The 27,597-nt window shown below is 37.0% G+C and overlaps 1 protein-coding gene across 2 annotated transcripts in view; it reads left to right on the forward strand.

Moving 5' to 3' along the window:
• Nucleotides 1-2,691: 2,691 nt before the first annotated feature.
• LOC108712940 (beta-1,4-galactosyltransferase 1) overlaps nt 2,692-27,597 on the forward strand; it is a 54,970-nt gene continuing 30,064 nt past the window's right edge. The window contains exons 1-2 of one of the 2 annotated variants that reach the window (XM_018255483.2): nt 2,696-3,194; nt 13,469-13,507. In XM_018255483.2, the coding sequence (XP_018110972.1) occupies nt 3,059-3,194; nt 13,469-13,507 (175 nt within the window). In that variant the 5' untranslated portion in view covers nt 2,696-3,058. Of the gene's footprint in view, nt 3,195-13,468; nt 13,508-27,597 lie in introns of both variants that reach the window. The other variant, XM_018255492.2, reaches the window with a different exon arrangement.

Below are 27,597 nucleotides of genomic sequence, written 5' to 3' on the forward strand. Positions count from 1 at the left end.
TTCCCTGTGTGGTCTCTTTAATATGAAAACTGTGGTAAGCAGAAATGTGTTGGGTGTTGCAAACACCAAAATGCAAAGACCATGGTTTGCTAAAAGTAGGGGTCTAAGATGGGATCCAGCCCAGACCTGGGTGGAGCAGGGTCAGGTGGTAAGTGGGGCACAGACAAAGCAGCACAATAAGCTGGATATTAAACCTCTAAAAGTTGGGGTGTGGGGTCTCTTAACTGGCTGAAGGGTTATACATTATGAGTATGAACAACTGTGAGTGTTTGTGTAATTAGGTTAAAATTCAACTCACAGTATCCCAAATTTAAAATATTTGTGAGTGTTACATCATTTGGGTCTCAGTAATCCTATCACTTTCAGCTCTAATACATACAGTAACAGTATATTAATGGGTGTACTTGCATTGGCAATGTTTTGTATATTTAGAGGGCTCTCTACTTTTGAAGTCCTTTGCCCTCTAGGTGGGGATTTGTAAGAAATTGCCATCTTGATTTTGTTATTTAATATGAAAGCTGTTGTTCAGGGAACTTACATGAAGCCCTGATTATCATAACAAAGATTTTCCTGTGATTACTAAGGCCTATGTCTGCTGTGGGGACCATACAACTGATTTTGTATGCGAGAAAACTTGCTTAGCAGGATGTAGGCAAGTTGGGGTTTTATCACAGCATCTTGGCAGTTGGGAGGGTTTCTGTGGGGGCAGGTGAGAACCCAGGAGAAAAGAATGCTGGACAAAGGTGAAAGGGGGCTGGGCAGCTAAGAGGAGGCAGCTAGAGAGCTGGAAAAGCCAGAGGAACCTGGGACAAGACAACATGTGAGGAATGAAGACCAGAGGGGTAGGCAGAGATGAAGCTGAACTCTATTCCCCTACTTTTTTTAGTAACAACAATGTAGACTTGTGTAATGTGTAATTTTTGTTTAGTCTGAGTGTAATCATTTATGTAGAACAATCAATTGATTTATTTTACAATACATCACTTTACTATACGCTCATTGGTGTGGATTCATTGTCTGCTTGCTCAAAAGAACCAGAAAACCTAGTAAGTGGGTTGAGGTATATTGATAGTATTATTAATGATATAATATACCTTATAAACTTACACAAGAAAATGTATATACACATCAGAATCTGATAAAACATAAGTTTTCAAAGCCTATTAGATTTCAAACTTTCTTCAAACTGATGTGTTACAAAAAATTACAAATGTATTAAAAAAACCAAAAAACAACCAAATTTATTATACAAATTAACAAAACATACGAATAATATATGTAAACATTACTGTTATTGCCAATGCAAAGACCTCTCAAATAACTTAATAAAACATTTGAAACAAAATATAATATCTTGTCTTCATGATTCTAAATAAAGTTGTCATATACACACACTTGTAGATTATAATTGATAATGTACCCTCTACTGTAATTTATAAAGACATTAGAAGTCACCTCGGAGTTCCATGACCTGCGGCCTCATGCTTTTATATGGTCATGGAACTCCTTGGTGACTTCTAATATCTTCTACCTGACGACCTAACAAACATGGGGGAAAATACTGAAGTATTACCAGAATTCTGCACTGAAATCTGTTTTTGAAATCTGTTTTTTAAAAGAGCAAACTGTTTTTTTGTATATATTTAATTTTGAAATTTGGCATGGGACTCAACATGATGTCTGTTTCCCAGGTGCCCTCAGTCATGTGATGTGCTCTAATAAACTACAGTCACTATTTACTGCTGCACTGCAAGTTGGAGTGATATCACCCCTTCCCTTTCCCCCCACCCAGCAGCATAACAATGGGAATTAATGATGTGTGGGTCGAGAAAAACTTGACCCGATCTGCACCTGCCTACTCCCCTCTATATATAGACATGTCCTGCCTCACCAATGATGTCACAAAAGGGCCGACGGAGCACAAGGGTAAAAAAAAAGAGTGTCATAAGAAGGAAGCCGGCAATGTAAAGTCGTGGGTGGTGAGAGCAGGAAGAAGAGTTCAACTCAAACCCACCCGTGACCCACAAGGAGTGTGCTAAGATCAGCCTGAACCCTCCTGACCCGCGGGTTAACGGGTTGGCCCGTACATCACTAATGGGAATGTAACTAGATTAGAATAGGGCCAGACAGAGTTCTCTCTACATCATGTCATGATCAAATTCGCCCCTCTTAGTATGATTATGGGTCTTCTGAGAAAGAATACAAAGCATCCATACCAGTAAATATACAGTTATAGGACTTATTGGATATGGAATGCTGAGTAACTGGGGTTTTCTGTATAAGGGATCTTTCCACAACTTGGATCTCCATACCGTAAGTCTACTAAAAATTATTTAAACATTAAATAACCCAACAGAATTTTTTTGCCACCAATATGGATTCATGCAGCTTACAGTATGTATGATTAAAGGAGAATTCAACCCAAACCTCAAAACCCCCTACCTCCCAACTCTACCTAGACCCCTTCCCTCCATATAACATCTTAAATTGAGAATTCAATTGAATTGTGAATTTGAATGTATGCTTCCTGGGAAACGTGTTCTCTACTAGGCATATATTACCCATATACCCTTTATAAACACAATGGCTATGAACACATACTATATGAAATTAATAGCATAACCAAGAGGAACAATATATTACAATGTCATGTAACTTGGAATCAAGATATTAGATGAATTGCCTTATTTTAAATCATCCTGGGAGCTTGGCATGGAAGTAATGTCTGTAAAATATAAGCACATACTCAAGGATGAAAAACGGAGAGGAAATAGAGAGGATTGGACAGAGTTCATATGATTACTCATATTTAATTATTAATAAATACTAGGCAGAACAAAGTATTTTGATCAATCATTTTCAGTTTATAGAGTCTAAACTGATGTGAATCAGCAAATTAGTTAAATACCTGTTTTGGAAAACTGGCAGCACAGGTAATATCCAATAGGAAGACATAGTAGGGTGTGGTTTTCTCTGAATACACTTTAGACTGTCTCACAAATGCAGACTTACTTGGAGCATTCTTCAGTGGAAAATCGTAGGGTGCTGCTATTTAAAGATGCTTTCCTCCATAAAGACAATGTTTTTAATATTGGCTGTCACATTTCTGCTTGGTTTTACTTTTTTTTACATGAAATCACCTGTTTTTCAAGAAATCTATTTAGATAAATTAAATTACAAGATGCAACATAAAAGTAAGTTAATTCAAATTATTATCTTTCATATTCTAAAATGTAATCACCAAAATGTTTCAGCTTTGTTCTGGCATAGAAATGTTAACACGTTGATCACTATAACTCGTTTGCCACCTACGTTATTGCTCCAGTTGGTGGACAGAGTTTTGTACATTAATAAATATGAATCCTTTTAAAAAGAAACGTCATCCGGCTAAATGAATATAGAAATAGTGTAACACTATTGTTTTAGTGCTGATGGGTATTCTCCTAATGACCATTACATTCTGCAGAATAATATATACAGATGAGATATCCTGTCAGAACTTATTTCATTGGAATGTTTGTATCTAAAAGTGACATTTTTGTCTTCGCTAGCATATACATATAACAACTATATCACACCTGTCCTATGCCATGTAATGAAGTAGCATAGTAATACAGTTTGGAAAAGGCTCTTGTCCGTCAAGTTTTTTTTTTTTTTAAATATCCAAATGAAACCTGATTAACTGCTACCTGTTCCAGAGAAAGGTAAAAAAAGGCTTCATTGGAAGCCTCTCTAATTTTCCTCAGCGGAAAAAAATGCCCTCATTGTTTTCACTGAAAAAATGTATATGCAAAGCAGCTTCATCATAGGCTGTATATATATAATACACAAAAGCCATGAATGTAAATTATATCCTTATAAACGGTGAGTTCTGATGTCATGTCATTTCTGTCACATGACTCACTGAAACTTGTGTATTATAATAAATAAAGTACCCCCTGTTGCAAAATAAGAGGATATTAGAAGTTACCTCGGAGTTCCATGACCTGTATAAAAACACTCGGCCTTCGGACTCGTGTTTTTATATGGTCATGAAACTCCTCGGTAACTTATAATATCCTTATATTTTACAAGAGAGGGTACTTTATTCACTATATATATGCTGCTACTGTCCTGAATTTTAGCAAGTGGATGAACAGGCAAAACTTGTCTATACTTGTCTATTCCGCCAGCTAAAATACACTATGGACCATTAGCCTATATTAGCTTGTATAGTAAAGGAGATATAGATACAAGTATGGGATCCGTTATCTGGAAACCCCTTACCCAGAAAGCTCTGAATAACGGAATGACCATCTACCAAAGACTCAATTTTATCCAAATAATCACATTTTTTAAAAATGATTCCCTTTTTCTCTGTAATAATAAAACAGTACCTTGTACTTGATCCTAACTAAGTTGCAAAAAATCCTTACTGGAAGCGGTATACACGAGAAGGCGAAAAACAATAGTTTATCACAAAGCAGTTCTATTGCACAGCACTGGCTCCTTCTCAAAGCTCAGAATCAGGCACAAAGCACTGATATTACTGTTAAAAAAAAATTTGCTGGTTCAAGAATAAAATGGTAGGGGGAAAAATGTGTACAGTAAACAATGTAATTTAGAAATAAAAAGTAAACCATTAAAATCATGAAAGAATCCATTTAAAGGGATACTGTTATGGAAAAAGTGTTTTTTTAAAATGTAATTTTAAAATCTGACATGGGGCTAGACATATTGTCAGTTTCCCAGGAGCCCCTGCTGTATTGCAAATTTGAGTGATATAACCCCTCCCTTCACCCCCAGCAACCTAACAACAGAACAATGGGAAGGTAACCAGATAGCAGCTCCCTGCTACAAGATAACTGCTGCCTGGTAGATTTAAGAACAGCACTCAATAGTAAAACCCACGTCCCACTGTAACCCCATTCAGTTACATTGAATAGTAGAAACAATAGCCTTTCAGAAAGCATTTCCATAGTGCAGCACTGGCTCTTTCTGAAAGCACATGACCAGCCAAAATGACCTGAGATGGCTGCCTACACACCAATATTACAACTAAATACACTTGTTGTTTCAGGAATGAAATTTTATATGGTAGAGTGAATTATTTGCAGTGTAAACAATGTAATTTAGAAATAAAAATGACAGAATCCCTTTAATTTTATATATTACCCATATACCCTTATACCCACAATGGCTATGAACACATACTATATAAAATGAATAGCATAACCAAAAGGAACAATATATTACAATGCCATGTAACTTGGAATCAAGATATTAGGTGAATTGCCTTACTTTAAATCATCCTGGGGGCTTGGCATGGAAGTAATGTCTGTAAAATATAAGCACATACTCAAGGATCAATGAAAAACGGACAACAAATAGAGAGAATTGGACAGAGTTGATTACAGATATGATTACTCATATGTACTTATTGTTTAGCATAATCTAAATACTAGGCAGAATATATATATTGCTGCATATTACATGGAAAGACTCTAAACAGAGCAGAGCAAATTAGGAAGTTAACAGAGCCTGTATCGACAGAGACTGGAAAAGCCAGTACTCAGCAAAAGCCAGCAAATCAAGCGGGATGCAAGTTGAGTTTTTTTTATGAAACCAGAATTGCTTATTAAAAAATTAAAAAACACATTAAAATACCAAGTCATTCTTTATCTTTAAGGCTAATATATCAGGCTAGTTTATTTTGCACATGTGCTAATAACAAAATGCTTATCAAATCAAATGTTACAAAGATACAGCTTTATACAATGCACAATATGTATATTTTAAAAACTAGTGGTGAGCACAACTTTCCCTTGTTTGTTATAGTTCTACAAGAGCAGTGACCAGCTCCATGTTGTAGCTCCCACCCCCTCCAACTATAGTCAGGTGATCCCACTGGTGTCTAATAAAAGGGCAGCCAAGTTTGGGAGTTTTACTTTGAAAGCAGCTAGTAAGTTGCAGGTAAAACGCATTCGTCCCTTTTATAAAATGTATAATGAAACCATAGAATTCTTAATGAATCAAATGAAAATTGAGCATAGGACTGGCCAGATATGGGATGACTTTGACGTAGTTGGCCAGCTTAAATATATTGCAATATATGGACAAACAATCCCTGTTTTGTTTAAAGGGTAAGGCATTTTTCAGTAGCAGTATGCACAAAATGTCTCTGTCTTAAATATATTGATAATGGGTTGAGTGCAGAGGAATCTTGTATTTGACAATATGTATACACCTCTAGAAAATGCATAGCAATGAGCTCTAAGAGACTAATGAACAAATTTGTAGATATTTGCATAACTGCTATATAAATGGTTAAATTGCCCACACAGAAAGGGGCAGATTTATCAAGGGTCGAATTTCGAAGTACAAAAAACTTCGAGATTCGACCATCGAATTAAAAAAACTTTGAATTGGAATATCGAATTCGAAGTCTTTTCACCGAATTTGGCAATCCTACGATCGAATAAAAATCGAACAATTCGAAGGATTTCAGCGATCGATCGAAGGATTTTTATTCGATTTGTAAAGACTTGGAAAAAGTTTGTAGAAGGTCCCCATAGGCTAACATAGCAATTCAGCAGGTTTAATTTGACGAAGTATTGAAGTCAAAGTTTTTTTAAAGAGACAGTACTTCAATTATCGAATGGTCGAATATTCGAACGATTTTTACTTTGAATCAAAGCCGAAGTAAATTCGAAGTCGTAGTATCCTATTCGATGGTCGAAGTATCCAAAAAATTACTTTGAATTTCGAATTTTTTAACTTCGAAAATTCCCTCGAATTCACTTTGACCCTTGATAAATCTGCCCCTATAAGTCATAAAAAGAGCAAAAGGAACCATTACAGTGCTAAAAAGGAGGAGAATGACACTTACGTTGGCGTTGTTTCTTGATTTGCAAATAATCGTGAAAATATTTTCAAAAAAGGAAAAAGAATTAGTAAGTAAAAGCTGGTGAATTTCTTTAGAAATCATTGCCTCTGAAGAGTTCAAGTAACTTTCTTTATTTTCCCAGTTACAATAACTAAAATTTCGAGATTCTTTTTTTCAACAAAACTTTTTCGGTTTGAGTTTTTTGTTTAACAAGTGCAGGAGGGAATAACCAAGTAGCGATTTTTTTAACTTATCAAGTTTTTTTCCCCTTTTGCCTTGAAAATAAGTAAATAGTCCTCCCCTGATGGGGTGATTCTGTCAGCCCCATATCCAGTCAATGAGTTCAGTGAACCTTGGCTAGCCATGTGTTTTGACCAAATTATATATAGCTTCTACACTAGGGATGTAGCGAACCGGCGATAATGTGTTCGCGAACGCCGTTCGCGAACACCGGCAAAAAATGCGAACAGTTCGCGAACAGTTTGCGAACTTCGAACATCCGAAAATCGTTCGATTCGAACGATCGAAGGATTTTAATCGTTCGATCGAACGATTTTCGTTCGAATCGAACGAAAATCGTTCGATTTTAGCGACCGAATGGTCGAACGATTTTGACGCGAACGCCTATTGGCGAACTTGCGGCGGACGCGAACAGCCGATGTTCGCGCGAACAAGTTCGCCGCAGAACAGTCCGCGACATCCCTATTCTACACAAACCATCCCATTAAGATGCGTTGTGTTTGCTCCTGTAATTCTACAAGTTGGTGTTTTATTCATGACAAATGGGCTTGGTAGAGAGTCAACTCAATGGCTAGTAATATTGTAAACAGTTCACCTGTTTTATTTCTGAATTTTAAATGGTGTAAAGGAAATCTGCATGATTTGAAAAAAAAAATTACTGGGTATGTTATTGCTTGTGTTCTTAAAATTGCTGTTCTAACATTTTGTAACACCTGTTATTAAAAAGGATGGGCTGACATGCAGCAACTAGCAGATTTTTAATAAAACTGCATTTTGCATAGAAGCTGACTTTTTATAGTGTGCATAAAGTATACAGGACAGCGCTGCTTAATCTTTTTCAGCACATTTTAATATAGGTTATTACTGGGAAAAAAAAGACAGTGTAGTCTTCAAAATAACCCTGTACACTTGCCTAAAACCATCCCCATTCCCACTGCTTTTCTACCCAAATCACAACAACTCTGTGGGTGCTTGACCTTGGAGTAGCATTCAGAATGATGCAGAAGATAGGGGCATTCTGGAAAACACCTATTTTTTTCTTTCTTTGTGAAAAACCTGCTCATTAGATTTCATGAGTTGCTCCTGCTGACAGTAGGGCAAGGAGCAAAGTGCTAAAGGCACAACACTTTGCATATGTTTTTGTACTTTGCATTTTACCCATGTTTGTGAATAAGTCCTACTAGGGGTTATTTGCAAAGCTTAACACAGTAAGCAAAGGCAAAGTTTTAAAAAAATATGCAACTGCATTAGGCTCTGTGCAAATGCCTGCAGGCCTCTGCATTCCTTTCAGAGCACAGAGACCTGCAGTAAGGCAAATAACCTCTACTAATCATCATTACAGAGAGAGGAGAAAAAAAAACCCTGAAGAATTTAGACAGAAAATTCTGGCCAATGGGTTCTTAGGTATATCCCATGCCTTTATTATTCTTAAATCAGAATTGCTGAGGAAGAATTTTGAATCCAATTAATTTTAAGTTAAATAAATTAAGCATATGCAAAATGAATCAGTATTTATCGTCTTGCCTCAATCCCAAGACATTTTATCTAATTGAAAACTCTCCTGTGAGTCCATAAACATAAAGTTCATAAATGTAAAAACCCAAAATGAACTTAAACTTTGAAATAAACCGGATTCATGAAAGTTAGATTAATTAATAAACCGGATTCATGAAAGTTAGATTAATTAAATGAATAGGTTAAACTATATATAACACATTTCAGTCCATCTTTCTGGAGAGATCAGGCAGACAGGTGCATATTCTCTGGTATAGTTGTTTGTTTGGACCAACATGAATCCAACCAAGGCCACCCTACCTCTCCCTACTTTAGGAATCCTTGATCAACCCACTAGAGAATTGGAGACTGAACAGGTGCACACATCAGACTTTTTGGCAAATCTCTGCTTGTCTCCATATAACACATAACCATAATCCAGCCCACTAACACAGTGACTAAGACAATATTTTATTTTTACACTTACTAACTTTTTTTAGAGTCTTTCAGGTTATATTTTGGGTGCAATTCATGCTGCTCTAGATATTTAAAAACACCAAAAACATCAGTGTCAGAGCACTGTAGAAGAATAGAGAGAGCAAGAGCTGAAATAAGTAGAGCAGATAGAGAGAAGATTATGAGATCAATGGGGGCATACAGAATAAGCAACGATTGAAATGGAGAAGATGGGGAAAATATAAAACTAGCTAAGCTGAATTTTATTTGTATAGCAAGGCTTATCATAACTGCTAGGTAGTAAAAACTCTACATAGAATAACAGGAATATGGGTTAAGGCAACAGAACATTAGTATATACAGGGAGTCCTCGAGTTACATACACCTGACTTACAGACAACTCATACTTACAGACAGAGGCTATTACAATAATGCACTGTGGTTTGCTTGGCCTTTATTAGCATTTAGCTTAAATAAACCACCTGCCCCAATACACTCTGGCATGTGTTGTCTACTGCAGAGCACAGAAAGGTAAAAATAAATATGCACATATAGGTAAAAATAAATGTTATAAAAAACTATGTTCGGCCCATGCAGTTCTCAGTAGCTATTATAAGAAAAATAATATACAGGGAAAAACAGTATCAAGGACTGATATGAAAGATGACACGAGAAGCATGTCAGATCTTTATAAATTAAATAATAATGTTAAAATATTGGTCAGATTTGCATCAGCTTTTCAGTCTTGGAACACTGCTGTAGATTAAAATAAATCCATAATCATTCGAGAAGGTAGCCTTTGTATGGCCTCATTTTTACTATATTTTGCCCAACTGCAGTTTTATCGGCTACTGGCAGGTAAACTGCATATTGAATATAAGTAAAGTAAAGTAAAATTAAATGATCAGTAAATAATTGGTCCAATCCTGGCAGGTTGCAGTTCAACCAAAGCCATTTAAAAGCATATTGTTACTGCAAGGGTTATTTGGAGCAGGTAGTGATTTTTCTGAGATTGTTTGCTCCCATTTAAACACCTAACAAAGCGATTCATTGAAATAGTTGCCATTTGGATTATCTGCAATCATTGTTTGACATAACTGATATTTGAGCATTTTAATCATTTGTTTTATTTAACCACTGTGCAGCCAACTTTTTTATCAGAGGCGTTCGTTATTACACAAGAAAATTACAAACAATGATTTAGGAAAAACAATGGGGCTCATTTATTAACGCAGCGCAGCGCTAAAAAGAGCGCAGTGGCCAGACATTTGCCCAGCGCATGCGAGTATTTAATAATGTAGCGCACGATACCTTAACAGTGCGATTTGTGCGCTAATGTGGACACAAGACAGGTGCGACGTGTGAAACTGCGTATCAGCTGTCGCAGTGCTTATAATAAATTGTGCGCACAGGAAGATACCGCAAAGGTAAGGATTAGTTGTGCTCATGTATGAATGCGCTGCTTTAATTAGTTGCGTCACATATTGCGCATATTGCGTTCACTTAGACGCATCTGCATTTGTTTCTGTGCTAATATTTGTTTGGTTGCAAAGGTGTTTAGCCTACCTGATACCCTTAAAGGAACCTTGGTCAATATAAACATGTTGGGTGGAAGGCGTGGTTAATATGCACTTTACAAGGGTTGTTCATCTTGAATATACTAGCGCAGCTGGGCAGGAATGCGCATTTTGAAGAGCGTTACTATTACGCCACGAAGAGGCAGGCGTAAAAATTGTGGTGCTGTTGCCCGGGTGCAGTTTTGCACATATACAGACGCAAATCTGCGACGGCCGCAGTGCAAGCGCATTGTAGCCACGCCCACAGCCACGCCCCTAACAACCACGGCATCGTTTGCGACATAAATGCCCAATCTTTTGCGCAATGCGCATAAACAAAACCATCGCAAAAGCTCTGTGTTATGCGCAATATCACGCAAATATATTAGCGATCACGCTTGTGATGGCGCAGACAACCTTTTGCGTCCACTTATGCGCTGCGCTGCTTTAATAAATGAGCCCCAATATGTTTAAAAAATAAATTTAGTTAACAGAATGATAACCAGGCAGCTCAAAGCTAGTAGTTTTAAACGGCAATGGGAAATTTATTCCAAAAGTGATAGCACACTACTATGTTTGGGGCATTTTTTATGTTTCAAAAAAAAGTATATTCACTGTAATGATGCCAGAATTCTGGGAAAAAAACATTATGGAAGAAACACGGCGATTATGCTCTAAATTGCACTTTGTTCACTGCACTTGCCGACATACATGTCCTTAAGTCTTTGATTTAGAAGTAATGTAATTTGTATAAATAAGATACTGTTTAGCCTTGTACAGTTGTAGTGCAATAGGGCCCATATTTGCACTGCAAATAACTACTATACCATTGCATTTTAAGCCAACTGTATAAACACATGGATAAACATATATATAGTTACACTTTATTGTGTTAATGGTTCTTTACAACGATTAAAAAAAGTAAATGCAAATGCAGTATAGTTTTATTAAGACATATTTTATCATAGTGTAGTCTCAACTGGGAGAACCAACTGATAGATTTATAATAATTCTATATTTTAATGCAGTTATACATACTGCACTTTAAACGATTTGTTCTCTGACAATGTATTAGCATAACATAGTCTAGTCTATCCCTTAATGAAACAAATACACAGATAAAAAAAAACCTAAGGCTATTTGCTATGTGATCACTTTCCTCTATATATACTGTTGTATCTGCACAGTAAATACAGTGTGAGGGTGCCACTATACTGCATAGTTTTCCTGCTGTTCATGCATTTTTTACATTTGTACTTATGTTTCATTGCTAGTGATTATTTTCGGCTGTATTGTGATTTAGCACACAATTAAGTACACATGTTTAAAAAAAAAATAAAATAAAATAAAATTTAAAAAAATAAAAAAAAATAAAATAAATATATATATATATATATATACAGTATATATATATATACACAATATATATATATATATATAAATATATAAATATCTACACACATACATATATACATTATATGTATATATATATATATACATACAAAAGGTGATGAAAGATGACAAAAAAAAAATCTAATAGTATGCTAACAAAAACACTGCCAAATTCTCATTCCTTTGCTAGTTGATACTAGTACTTGTAGAGTATTCTGAATTAACCCTCATTTATCTTCCCAAATAAACTCTTTTAAATCATACATTGGCAAAATATGTTTACCCTAAGGGTGATACAGACATTAAATTTGTTTTTCTTTTAAGTTTGGTAAAGAACTGAAACTGAGAACATTCACACCAATAATTATTTATTAGTTATATGCTATACACAACCATATTTAATATATTTTATGCACAACTGTAGAATGCATTTATTTTAATGGTTTTTGTATACGTAATTATTACCGATGTGTCTAATAGGTATGTTAGTACAGGTACGGATCTATTATCCCGAATGCTTGTGACCTGGAGTAGTCTATAAAAATCATTTAAACATAAATTAAACCTAATAGGATTGTTTTACCTCCAATACGGTTTATTTATATTTTAGTTGCTATCAAGTACAAGATACTGTTTTATTATTACAGAGAAAAAGGTAATACTTTTTTAAAAAAAACTGAATTATTTGTTTAAAATGGAGTCTATGGGAGATGACCTTCAGAGTGTTCTGGAAAACAAGTTTCTGGAAAATGGATCCCATACCTGTACAGGAAAAAAAGGCTAAGGGAATAAAACCTAAGTACTGTCTCAATACACAGACACCATTTAGATGTTGCATTAAAGGGGAACTCCACACAAACATAACTTAAGCTTTTCTATAAATAAACAAAATTTCAAGAAACTTTGTAATATGCATGAATTAAAAAATATGCAGACTTTTCATGATTTTTAATGGTTTGGAACAGTTCCCTAAGCCTAGCCCCCTCCTCTCCTGCTAATCTGTCTGACTACTTTGCTGAGCTGGCTGACTACTGTTACTTTGTATCAGCAGCCAGCTGTCCTCAGCCTGCATCCTCCAAACCTCACAATTCCCTGCACACATGATTTCAGGAATGGAACGTCACAGTGCAATGCATTGTGGGTTATGTAGTTCCTGTATGCTGTCTGTAAGATGTGGAGAAGTTGTTACAATTTGAAACATCAGTGTTTAGTCCCTCCTTCCCTGCCAGGATTTCAAATGATGCAGAAAGAGAAGAACTGTTAAACAGCTGGAGTTCAGCATAGAAAATAGCATTTATTCATACTTTTTGAAGAAACATGCAACTGTGATGGGTATATTAGGGGTTTCTTTGTTCTGTGCTATGTTTATCAGATTTTTGTTTGGAAGCCGGAGTTCCCCTTTAAGTAATTTTTACTATCATTCCAATTTATCTAAAGAAGCTGTTTGAATGTGATTTATCCACAGAGCCAATATTTCAGAGAATTTATCCAGATTCTCAGCCAGGTAAGCAGAGACTTTTACATTGGTATATACTACACTTATCTTATTCAGAATATGTACACTGGCAATAGATGTCTGCTGTGAGCTAACAGGTATAGTCCATGTAGCTACTGATAATAGTGTGATACTAAGAAGCAGATTTCTAGTCTATGGGAGATGGCAGCCACCATTCCTAAGTTGCATTCCTCAAGGCTTATTGTGGAAGGCTACTTAGTGCAGATCTAAGGATAACCCTGAAATTACCAGGAGGCCCAGGCTGCCAGTAATTTGAAGTTTGTGTGAAATTCATCAGAAGAGGCTGAGCTGGTGCATTGTATCAGAAAGCTGTTACATATCTACATGAAAGTACTACTGTATATTATTATTATTAACATGTATTTATATAGTGCCAACATATTTCGCAACGCTGTATAGAACATCAGTGGGGACTTAAGTTGAAATCCATTTTGCACATGTGTTCATATATGAGCCCTTTAATGTTTCCTATATTGTGTCATATACCAGCAGGTTCATGTTTTTTAGCAAAGTTTTTACATTCAGAGCAGCGCTGCTTCTTTCATTTCATGTTTATCTTCCTTGGGGTAATTGTATTCCCAAATGTTATTCAAAGTTGGTTCTATACTCCATGATGGGTTAGTTTCTAATATCATTTGCCTATATAGAGCCACCCTTGATATTTAGGGGCATATATATCAAGGGTTTATGAAGGGTCTAAGTTTTTTTTGGGTTGAATAGGTCAGTTTTCGACCGAATAGGTCGAATTTGAATTAATAGCGCATTCAATTGAATTCGATTGAATTCGATTTCCCCACCAAGTCCACCAATTGACTCCAAATAGGTTCTAGGAGGTCCCCCATAGGCTAAAACAGCAATTCGGCAGGTTTTAGATGGCGAATGATCAAAATCGAATTTTTAAAGAGACAGTACATGATAAATTTCGATATTCGGATTTTCAAATTTTTTTCAAATTCGAAAGAATTTGGACTATTCCCTAGTCGAAGTACACAGAAAATAGCTCAAAATTCAAATTTCTTTCATTCGAAAATTCACCTTTCATAAATCTGCCCATTAGCCTTTTAGCAGAGGATTGGAATCGTACATAGTTTCTAACTTGGCTAATATCTTGTTAGTTATATTTTTAGTAATATTTAAAAAAAAACACTTTATTTGCATGTAGATTTATGTCATGTGGTGAGAAAATCACATGCAATATCTGGATAGATGATATTCAGTTGTTCAAATGTTGGTCCATTAACAACCAAATGGTACATACATGTTTCTCTCTCCATCTAGCCAATATATGTGGCTATAACCCTGAGGTTAAAGGAATAGTTCAGTGTGAAAATAAAAACTGGGTAAATAGATAGGCTGTGCAAAATAAAAAATGTTTCTAATATAGTTAGTTAGCCAAAACTGTAATATATAAAGGCTGGAGTGAACAGATGTCTAATAAAACAGCCAGAATCCAACTTCCTGCTTTTCAGTTCTATAACTCTGAGTTAGTCAGCGACTTGAAGGGGGGCCACATGGGACATTTCTGTTCAGTGAGTTTGCAATTGATCCTCAGCATTCAGCTCAGATTCAAAAGCAACAGATATGATCCATGTGGCCGCCCCTAAAGTCTCTGATTGGCTACTGCCTGGTAGCCATGGTAACCAGTCAGTGTAAACCAAGAGAGCTGAAAAGCAGGAAGTAGTGTACTGACTGACTTGTAATCACTCCAGCCTTTATACATTACATTTTTGGCTAACTAACTATATTAGAAACATTTTTTATTTTGCACAGTCTGTCTATATACCCAGTTTTTATTTTTACACTGAACAATTCCTTTAAAGGTTTGGCAGTTATATTTTATGGCAGGGAGTAGTTACTGTTAAGGTTGACTCTGCATCGGTATCAAAATAAAATTACACTAGATGTCTTATCTGAGACTTTATAATAAAGGAACAAATAAGGAACACCCAGTCCTTTTTATTGCTATTCTAGCCCGATTATTGCTAAATAGTTAGTTAAACATTGACTTTTGGAAGTATATTTATCACCCTTAAAGGGCATGTAAAGGCAAACATATAAAATCCCATTTTTACTTTCTTTAATGAAAAAGAAATCTATCTCCAATATACTTTAATTAAAAGATGTCTACAGTTTTTATCATAAACCTGACTGTATGCAGTGCAATTCCCCCTTCTTTTACTGCTGTGGATAGGAATTGTCAGATGGTCCCCAACTGCTGTGCAGGTAAATGATCATACTTTCAAATGGCAGGGGTTGCCCCCCACCTTACTTCCCAGAACTCGAGCAGCATTGTTGGTTTCCCTGTAGAGATTTGTATCCAGAGATGCAGTGCAGTCTCTATATTATGATTATTAATCAGTCTTGCTGTATTGGCTTCTATGGCAGATATTATTTGACTTGTGCTGTTTTGATAATTTATGACGATCCCTAAGCTTAACCTCCCAACTGAAGCCCATACCACACTGAGCATGTGCGAGTCTTGATATTGCAGAAATGTCTAACAAAGTTACAAGATGACAGCTCCCTGCGCCAACTTTGAAAGCATAAATCATTTGTCTTATTAGGCTGCTGGTGCAGTAAGATCATGTTTATATTTAGTATACATAATACAGCATTTCTAACATTATTCTATTTTAGACTTTAGTTGCCCTTTAAATTGGTTGCTCACCTTTGTTTTAACTTTTAGTATGATGTAGAGGTGATATTCTGAGACAATTTGCAATTGGTTTTCATTTTTTATTATTTGAGATTTGTTAGATTTTATTCAGCAGCTCTGCAGTTTTCAATTCCAGCAATTACCCTAGCACCTCTATTCACGCAGCGGCGCACTCAAAGGTCACAAGAATCGCTCCATTCAAGGGTTTTTCTTTAGGTAAAAAACATTACTTTATTAGATAAATCTTGGTATTAAGAACAGCGTCCAAGGTCTGATGCGTTTCGTGTCACTGCACTTCCTCAGAGACCTCTGAGGAAGTGCAGTGACACGAAACGCGTCAGACTTTTAGTATTGGCCACACTATAACATACTAAAAGTTCATTTAAAGGTGAACCACCCATTTGAGATCTGTAAATCACTAAGGTAATAGAGAAGTTTGGGCAGCAAGGTAATCTTCACCTTCCAAAACTTTTTTCAGTTCAATTAATTTCAGATTGTTCACAAGAAATAAAGACTTTTCCAATCACTTTCTATGTGTGACCGTTTTTCTAATACGGAAGTGTAAATCTAATTTTTCACCGTTCTTAAGCAGTTCTGGGAGGGGGGTTCAGACTTTCTAAACAGTTGATACATTTAGGGGCAGATTTGTCAAAGGTCGAAGTGAAAATTTGAATTTAAAAAACTCGAATTTCAAGCTAATTTATGTGTACTTCGACTAGGGAATAGTCCAAATATGGTTTGAATTTGAAAAAAGATTGAAAATTTGTATTTCGAAATTTATCATGTACTGTCTCTTTAAAAATTCGACTTCGTCCATTCGCCATCTAAAACCTGCCGAATTGCTGTTTTAGCCTATGGGGGACCTCCTATTTGGAGTCAATTGGTGGACTTTGAAAAATCAAAGTTTTTTTTGGGAACTAATTGCGTTATTACTTCTTGATCGAAAAGGTACCTATTCGGCCAAAAACAAACGTTGAATACATTTAGTTTGGTCTTTTTGAATTTGAATTTCAAAGTTTTTAAAATCGGTGATTCGACCCTTGATAAATCTGCCCCTTAGTTTACACATCTTTTATCTTTAGCCCTGCTAAGAAGAATCCTTGAGTTTCATTAAAGGCAGCTGTTAGAATTGACACAATAGTTGCTAATTTTCCTGAGAAATGTATAATTAAATGTTGCAAAATTGTAATAGTTCAGAATCTGCACCTGAATTACTGAGCTGAAACACCAGATACAGGAACATTCAACATTAAACTTAGATTTTGGAAAAATGGTAAAAAATAAAAAATGAAAAAAGTGTTTATTTCTGGGGGTAACAATCTGAAAACAACTCAACTGAAAAAAGTGTTTGGAAGGTGAACAACACTTTTAACCACACAATTTTGTCCTAACCATGATATGTGATCCCAACAATCTAGTATTCTGTTCAATTATGTTACAGGTATTAACTGACTGTATTAAGGAATTATGTATACTGTTGCATCTACCCTTATTAGTTGTGCTAAAGGCTCTTTTGCAAGTGTAAATAATATGGGAGAAAGGGGACATCCTTGGTTAGTGCTATTTATTTCAGGAAACCTAACATCCTCACTATATGGGGCAAATTTAATAAAGGGCAAAGTGGCCACGCTAGTGAAAATGTGACAGAAATCCCATCCGAAGGGAAATAATCAATTTACTAACAGGCGTAGAGAACAATTCGCTAGCAAAAGAGACCATCGCTATCGCTGTTTTGTGCCCTATCGCCAGGTGAATTTCCATTCAGGCGAACGATCATTACCCTGGGAATTCCACAAAATTTTACAGAATGCTACTTCTTTCACCAGAGTTTCCTTCACCACCTTAAACCTGGCGAACTGATAAAACGCTGGCTTTTTTTCATATTTTTAAACGGGTTTGACTTCAGAAGTACCATTAAAGATTTTTGTGTTAACATTTTTTTTCCAACCATTTCAGGGGCATGCCACATTTGTTTTAGGGTGGGCTCATGTCTAGGGCATTAGATGATCTCTTTTGTCTTTATTTTGCTTCCTTGGACATTTGTTATAACAAGTGGCCACTTCAAGCATTTGCACCAACATCTCTAATAAAGTCATATATATGACCTATATGAACCCGCCCTATTCAAATTGACCTAAGAGTAAGAGTACTAATGAAGTTTTGCTAGGCAGAAATTAACATTAGCGAAAGTTCACTATGAAATGCTGGCACTGGTGAATTAACACCAGTAAAACTTCACCAGCGTTAGGCTGCAGAGATGCAACTTTGCATTTTAGTGAATTAGTACAGTGGTAGCAAATTTGCACCTGGCGAAGTGTTTAAATTCACTCTTTGCCTAGAGCGTTAATATATAGTAGCTGTCATTAACTGGTCCTGGAACTCAGATTTTCATCATACGCTCCATAAATTAGGACATTGAAGGGATTCAAAAAACTTCTTATCTCAAGACTTTTGATTGCTACCTGTTTTTGTGTCTGTTGCAATCCTAAGTCACATTTTGCAAATACCGTCTGCTCAATTAAGTTTGAGGCCAGCCTTGTAGCTAAAACTATGATGAACAATGTTAGATAGATGTTGATCAATTGATTGGCCTATGGTTAGAGCATTGATTTCTACACCTGTTTTTTTTGGATGTAGTTAACGTAGGGAATTAGTTCTTGTAAAAGAGTATTGAAAGCTGATATTTACTAAGCTACTTGTAATTGCGAAAATGTTTTCTAAAACTCATCCTGATCACAAGCATTATTGGTTTTAAGGCACTTGATAGCATTTATTAATTCTTCTTCCACTATAGGTATAATCATCTTAATTAGTTGTGTCTAGTTGTGTCAGTGTTCACTAGGGATGCACCGAATCCACTATTTTGGATTTGGCCAAACCCCTGAATCCTTCGTGAAAGATTCGGCTGAATACCAAACCAAATCCGAATCCTAATTTGCATATGCAAATCAGGGATAGGAAGGGGTAAACATTTTTTACTTCCTTGTTTTGTGAAAAAAAGTCACACAATTTCCCTCCCTGTCCCTAATTTGCATATGCAAATTAGGATTTTGTTCAGCCGGGCAGAAGCATTCGGCCGAATCCTGCAGAAAAAGACCGTACATTGACAAGTTAAGAATGTTTTAATGAAACAGTACATATTTTTGTTACATGCTAACTACTGAATGCCATTATATCAATATCAATGCCATGATATTAAATCATTACTGTTCTCAAATTATTCCCTTAAAGCGATACCGTCATGTTCCTATAAATATCATGGGAATGTGTGAGTATCAAGTATGTGCTGCCCCCGGAATAGTTCCCCTCAAAGCATCCCTCAAGTCTGTTGGGACAGAAGCCGCATTTAATGAATATAAACACTATAATAAATGTTGAAAATCAGCAATCAGGTAGGCAGAAAGGAAATGAAGAGTGCATTGCGGCTGAGGCTAAGACTAACCCCAAAACGATTTTTAAGTATATTAATAGTAAAAAAATGCGCGTCGAGAATGTTGCTCCTTTAAAATAATGGTACCAGTATGGTTGTAACAGATACAGAAAAGGCAAATGTGCTAAATCAGTTGTTTTATTCAGTGTATACAATAGAGGAGTCTGAGTTCCCAGGCTCACTTCATTGCTGCACTGATGGCTCAGCTCAATCTATTCAGTGGCTGAAAAAATTAATGTAAACAAGTCGCCAGGGTCAGGTGGCATACACACCCGGGTTCTAAGAGAGCTTAGTTCAGTTTTAGACCGGCCCCGATTTCTGATTTTCTCAGATTCGCTTTCATGTGGTATGGTACCTATGGATTGGAGAAAAGCTGATGTCATTCCAAAAGGGTCTTAGCCTGGCAATTATAGGCCAGTGAATCTGTGGTGGGCAAATTATTTGAAGACTTGTTAAGGGATCACATTAAAATGTTTGTCCTAGTGAATAGCATTATGAGCAGCAATCAACATGGCTTTATTAAGGATAGGTCATGTCAGACAAATTTGACTGCTTTTTATGATAAGGTAAGTGAGATGCTGGACAGTGAAGGCAGTATATGTGATCTATTTGGATTGTGCCAAAGCATTTGATACCGTGCCCCACAAATGACTGCTTTCTAAACTAAGGTCTGTTGGGCTTAATGAAGTTGTTTGCACATAGATAGGAAACTGGCTACAGGATTGGGTACAGAGGGTGGTTGTTAATGGTACATTCTATACTTGAAGTAAGGTTCTTAGTGGGGTCCCTCAGGGCTCTGTATTGTGTCCACTTTTATTTAACTTGTTCATTAATGACTCAGGGGAGGGTATTGTAAGTAATGTATCAGTGTTTGCAGATGACACAAAACTATCCAGCCCAATTAATTCCATCCAGGATGACAAACTGGCAATCTGGGCAGCTAAGTGGCAAATGAGATTCAATGTTGATAAATGTAAAGTCATGCACCTGGGATGTAAAAATATCCACTTATACCCTTAATGGGACTGTACTAGGCAAATCCATTATGGAAAAGGACCTTGAAGTCCTTGTAGATTATAAACTTGGCTGTAGCATCAAAGGCAAATAAGGTCTTGAGCTGTTTTAAAATGGGCATTGATTCACTGCAGGAAGGGGCCATTCTTCCACAATAGGCTGTGCAAAATAAAAAAAGTTTCTAATATAGTTCATTAGCCAAAACTTTTAACTACAAAGGCTGGAGTGACCGGATGTCTTTTCAGCTCTCTAACTCTGAGTTAGTCAGTGACTTTAAGGGGGGCCAAATGGGACATACCTGTTCAGTGAGTTTGCAATTGATCCTTACATAGCATGCATGTGGCCCCCCTCAAGTCTCTGATTGGTTACTGCCTGGTAAACAATCAGTGGAAACCAAGAGAGCTGAAAAACAGGAAGTAGTGTTCTGGCTATTATGTTAGATATCCAGTCACTCCAGCCTTTATACATTACATTTTTGGCTAACTAACTATATTAGAAAATACATTTATTTTGAACATACTTTCTATTTACCCAGCTTTTATTTTTATACTGAATAATTCCTTTAAAAGTTTGAACTTGATGGACGTGTGTCTTTTTTCAACCTAACTTACTATGTTGCTATGTTACATTACACTGTTGTTGGAAATCTGGGGTGTGCAGTGTGCTTCTGATAAAATGAACAATCTATATGGTACCTAGCACACCAAGCATTTACAGTAAGGGCAAGGCCAGACATGGCGTTTTTATGTTGTGTTTTTTTTTTAAAAAAAGCTCCGTCAGGCATAAATACGCATGAAATGCACTACCATTGAAACTAATGGAATACACACTATGGCAATTCTCATAGGGGGCTTGCAAGCTGAAATCCGCCAGAGGACACCAGTAACTAAGTTTTTTAGCAGAAACGCCAATGCGAAACAAACTACCAAATCAATAGACTCTATGGGATCCACAAATTTCAAACTACACTGTGCAGATGTGTTGCTTCTAGGGACGTTTTGGGTCCTTTGATAAAAATTAAAATAACAGGCATCTGGGTTTTCTTTTAGGTTAAGATAGATGATTAGATAATATGGGAACTTCACAGCGACACTGATGTAGTGGGATCCACTTGTAATACCGCCCCAACCCTCCTAAGAACCTATTAACTAGTTTTACATAGTACTCTGCTGCTAGTCTTGGATGTTCATATTATCAAGTTCTATATCCGCATAGGCCTTGCTTTACATAGTTTTGCCCCATCTCATTAGCATAGAAGCCGACAGAGCAAAATAAGATATGTAATGGTTAATCCAATGTGAAAAATGGGAGAGTGATACTTATTGTGTTTGATACCAAATAGTTTCTCAATAAGCGACACATTTGTAACATTAATAACAATATTTACCATGCTTAAATGGATTACGTAATGTAAGGCTACAGTGTGTCTTGTTTTTAACTATGGGTTTGGTAACTTGTTTCTAACTTGCTGTTTATTTTTGAATATATATTATATACTGTTGATATATGGTGAATGAATGTGTTAATTGTTAAATTGATTTTGTTTGTGACACGGATTATGGGGTATATTTATCAAAGAGTGAAGTTAATAGTGAAGTTCCGCCACTAGAGTGAAATTCCATTAATTTCTATGGGATTTTTATAGGCGTATTTATCAAAGGGTGAACTTTCACTTTCACCCATTGATAAATACGCCTTTCAAAATCCCATAGAAATGAATTTAGAGCTGCGGAATTTCACTCTAGTGGCGGAACTTCACTTTTGAAAAATTTACCCCTATGTGAGTTCGTTATAGCTGATGTTTCCCGACAGTGAGTGAATTAAAGGCATGACTGGGAGGCCGAAACTTCAGTCCTGTGTAACTAATAAATTATAATTTTTTTATAAGACCTGTGAGTGGATCTTTCTACAGTTGTTGGAGATATTTTGTTGTTTTTGCATCCAGGCATATCAATTCTTTTTATCGAGAGTGCTGGCAACCCTTGGAGATATATATATCAAAATAAAAATAAAAATGCAGGGCATTTTGCAAAAGAGCTGAATATTGCCACATGAAATCTCTGTATGCTAGGCAACAGTCCCCGAGAAAATGCGTACATAATGACGCAAAGCATAATCACTCCTTGCCGTATGACGTCACACGTAAACTCTCACGTGATTTCTGCACCTTCCATAATGTAGCACAAAATGTCTTCAATGTTTCTTTCACTAATAATAATAATAATACTAATAACTAATAAATAATTATATATATTGTTATATGAAAAAGTTTGGGAACCCCCTCTCAGTCTGCATAATAATTTACTCATCTTTCAATAAAAAATATAACAGTGGTATGTCTTTCATTTCCCTGGAACATCTGGAAATACTGGGGTGTTTTCTGAACAAAGATTTTTAGTGAAGCAGTATTTAGTTGTATGAAATTAAATCAAATGTGAAAAAATGGCTGTGAAAAAATTTGGGTACCCTTGTAATTTTGCTAATTTGAATGCATGTAACTGCTCAACACTGATTACTGGCAACACCAAATTGTGGAAAGGTATTTAAGGTGGGCAATTTCAAAATCCCATAGGTAGTGGAGGAATTTCAATTTAGAGCACTGTTGTGATCTTTAACTTTAGTCTTTGATAACTATACCCCACTGTATATAGATACAAGGAGTATGGTGTGTGCTACTTATTTTTACACCTTTGATATAGTGAGTTTTAAAGAAAATAAACATAAACAAGAGATGTTAGAAAAATAAAAGTATTTATTGGTAAAATAAAAACCAACGCTTGCGCAATTTGTTTGTCATTGTATGAACTGTGCCCTGCACACTATTAAGCTAGTGCTGTAGACGTGCCAGCATTATCAACATCCCAGCTCTTGTTTTCCTCCTCTTTTTCGGTAAGACATCCATAAAAAAAAACATGACGTAAGGATACTATTTAATACTGTATAATTTACATGATGTAATGCATCATAGAATTCTTTAAATGACATTACCTCCCCCCACCTCGCCTTTGTCTTCCTCTGAGCCATCATCTGCCTGGCTCGGCCATGTTACAACAGCTGCAGATTCTGCATTTAAAATGCAAATGTCAGCAGTTCACACAGCACATGACCAGGCCTGGATTTGTGGAAAGGCCACCAAAGCCCGGGACTAGGGCGGCAGGATTTAAGGGGGGCGGCATGCTGCCCAACCACACCCACATTGGTTTAAAAAAAAACGGGGTGCCGGCTATGTAAATCCGGCCCTGCGCAACAATCACACTGAAATAACTATCATTCTCGTACCTCTGCGTCCTGTGGGCCATTATTTGCCTGGCAGGTCAAATTGTTAGCAGCTGCATTCTCTGCAGGTAAAATAAAAATGTACTTTACCAAGTATCAGCATCATCTTATTTTCACAGAAAATTAGCAAATGACATAGTGGTGGCCAGAGCAAAGTCAGAAGATATTATGTTTATTGAATATGAGATTACCTTCCCCTTCCTCTGTCCTTTCATCTGCCTGGCTAGGGCAGGCTTCACCAAATGACTCTGTATTTTAAATGCAAATTTTTATTTAAATTCTAATCTATTAAAATAAAAATATATTTAAAAAACTATATAAAATATATATATAAAAAATATGTATAGTACAGTAGAACCCCCATCTTACATTTTTTAAGGGGCCATTAAAAATTATGTAAAATCCATGAAAATAATTAAAACATATCCGGGGTGTATGGAGAAAAGGTGCCCAAGTACAAAGGTACCCCTCCTTTTTAAGCCCACATGCAAACCAGTTCAGGCCACATAACCAGGTGTCTTGTTATATAACTCCAAATCAAAACTTCACTTTTAATAGTAATTATTAAAAACACAGATAACACTGGGCCGTGCCCACACAGCAAACAACACACAGGTGAAACCAGACTCACTGTTACACACCAGGTGTGAACAGTGCAGGACAGTTGCCTTAAAAAAACAAGCAAGAATAAAAACTAGCTACTAGGTGGATGGTGAGGGTAGAGAATAGCCGCCAAGTAATTGGCACTATTCAAAAGAAAAATTCTCCTTCAATTGGTAAAGTGTAGTTAGCTAATAGCCAAGCCCCCAATTTCCAATTCCGTTCCCTTAGGCCCAATTCTACCTATCTACGTGGGGAACGGATGGGAGCTAGATCCCCCACCGTCCACCTATGCTGTCCTACGCGTTTCACCGTGAACACGGCTTCCTCTGGTGCATAGGTGCTGGATGTGTGTTATTGAAGCCATTAAATAGCCTTACTCTGCATTCCTCGAGGCACAGATGGGGAGTGTCACTTCATTCTAATGCTGTAGTTCCGGTTGTTACCGAGACCCAATGCCCAAAGTTACGGTAAATCTGAAGTGCGCATGTGGGCATTGGGTCTCGGTAAAAACACGTACGGGCGTACGTGAGTCTGGTTTCACCTGTGTGTTGTTTGCTGTGTGGGCACGGCCCAGTGTTATCAGTGTTTTTAATGATTACTATTAAAAGTGATGTTTTAATAGAGTTATCTATTGGGTTATACAACAAGACACCTGGTTATGTGGCCTGAACTGGTTTGCATGTGGGCTTAAAAAGGAGGGGTACCTTAGGACTTCGGCACCTTTTCTCCATAAACCCCGAATATGTTTTAGTTGTTCATCATCGTTTCAAACCTGCGGGCATCCAACTACCAGCTTTCACTCTCTAATATAGCTCCATTTCCCTGTAAAATCAATGAAAATGTAAAATCAGGGAAATGTTTAAAGTAAACTTTTCTTCGCGTACTGAAAGGATATAAGCACAGGAGTCCATTTGACTTTGAGATACAATATTAACTGTGTTTAATAACAAAGGTTAAACATTGCAGCGTTATGTTATAGGAGGCTTGTGCCTCTCTGTCTGTCACATACACAACCTAAGTAATAAGTGATTGGTGTCAGGCTTACCGGAGGATTTAGATGATGGATCTCTTCTAGAAGACAAGGACCCACAAGCGGCTCACACAACACTGAACCCACCTGAGGATGATACAGGGGAAGCCGTGAGTGGAGAGAAGCCAGTGAGGCTATCAAGGATCGAGGTACCAGGGAGTAAGAGAGAGACGTAGTCAAACCAGATCCGAGTTCAAAGGCAGGCAGCAAACAGCAGGAAACAATAGGCAGGCCGAAGTCAAGATATGAAGCAAAGATTCAGAGTCGATCAAAAGCAAGGTAATACACAGGAGATCAATGGGTAAGTTTTAGCTAGGTTTCAGGAGTAACCACGATAACCAGGCACAGGTAAAATATAAAAATAAGTTTAAATACCTGGAGTCTTGGCGCCTTTTTGCCAGCATCAGCATGCCTGCGTAAAGACGCCAGTGTTATTACGCTCAGCGCCGCAGTACGCACGTCGGTGTCAGTCAGGACGTGCTCCTAGTTGCGCGCCTGCGTCTTGACGTTCGTGACGTCAGCGCCACCTTGAGATGCCGCGCTGAGGGAGCCCTTCGGTAAGTATCCTTACATTGCCCCCTACCGAGAAGCGGCCTCTGGACGCAAATACTAGAAGGCTTGTCTGGATGAGTTTTATGAAACTGAGTCAAAAGTCTAGGAGCATGTAAATTTGAAGAAGGTTCCCAGGAATTTTCTTCTGATCCATAGCCCTTCCATTTGACCAGTTTCTGTAGTCTTTTCCCTCTCCTTCGCGAGTCCAGGATCTGTTCCACCACAAATTCTTCTTGGTTATTAATAAGAACTGGGGGTGGTGGAGGGAGAATTCTTCCAGGAAATTGATTATGTACCACAGGTTTAAGCAAAGCTGCATGAAACACCGGATGGATGCGGTATGACTTAGGTAATTTTAATTGAAAGGACACGGGATTAATTTGCCGACTGATAGAAAAAGGACCCAAAAACCGTTGTCCCAACTTCTTACTTGGACAGGACAATTTAAGAGTAGCCGTGGATAACCAAACTTGGTCCCCAACTTTGAATTCAGGGTCTTTTCTTCGTTTACGGTCTGCATAGGCCTTGAAGTTTTGTTGTGCTTCAGCCATTGTTCGTTGTAAAAGCTTAAAGTTATGTTTCAGAAAAACAAGTCGATCCTGAACTGCAGGAACTGAGATCTCTGGAAACGATGAAGCTGGGAAAATTGCAGGATTCAACCCATAATTAGCAAAAAATGGAGACTGTTTGGTCGAGGAGTGGCAGGAGTTTTTATAAGCAAACTCCGCTAAAGAAAGTAAACTTACCCAGTCATCCTGGAGATAAGAAGAGTAACATCTTAGGTATTGCTCCAAAGTCTGGTTAGTTCTCTCTGTTTGACCATTAGACTGAGGGTGGAATGCTGAAGAGAGAGATACCTTAATCTGTAATGCCCCACAGAGAGTCTTCCAAAATTGTGAGGTAAACTGTGGACCACGGTCAGAAACTACTTCGTCAAGTATCCCATGAAGTCTCACCACTCCCGAATAAATACTTCAGCAGACTCAGAGGCAGAAGGTAATTTGGGTAATGAAACAAAGTGAGCCATCTTAGTGAGACGGTCTACAAATACCATGATAGCAGTGTGCCCTTGAGAAGGTGGAAGTTCTGAAATAAAATCCATAGACACGGATCCCCAAGGATGAGAAGGCACCGGAAGAGGTTGTAGTAGACCTAGTGGTTTGTTGTGAGAAGTTTTGGATCGAGCACAAATTTCACAGGAGACAACGTATTTAATACAGTCCTTGCTCAAACCAGGCCACCAAAATAATCTTCTTGCAATTAAAGAGGTCTTCTTTACTCCTGGGTGACCAGCTAATTTGGCATCATGGATAATTTTGAGTGCTTCCAGACGAAGACTCTCTGGAACAAAAAGCTTATCCTTAAAGAAAAAAAACTGTCTTTACAAACTATTTCCTGAGGAAGTGAGGAGCAAGGAATATCTTTGGAAACTCTTTTAAGTTGATCAAGGAAGAAGGTCTGAAGAAGAAGGAAATGGTTAGATCCTAAGATAGTTTCAGCGGACTCATGCAAGTCTG

The sequence above is a fragment of the Xenopus laevis genome, chromosome 1L, assembly GCF_017654675.1.
Source record: "Xenopus laevis strain J_2021 chromosome 1L, Xenopus_laevis_v10.1, whole genome shotgun sequence".
NCBI classification, from domain to species: domain Eukaryota; kingdom Metazoa; phylum Chordata; class Amphibia; order Anura; family Pipidae; genus Xenopus; species Xenopus laevis.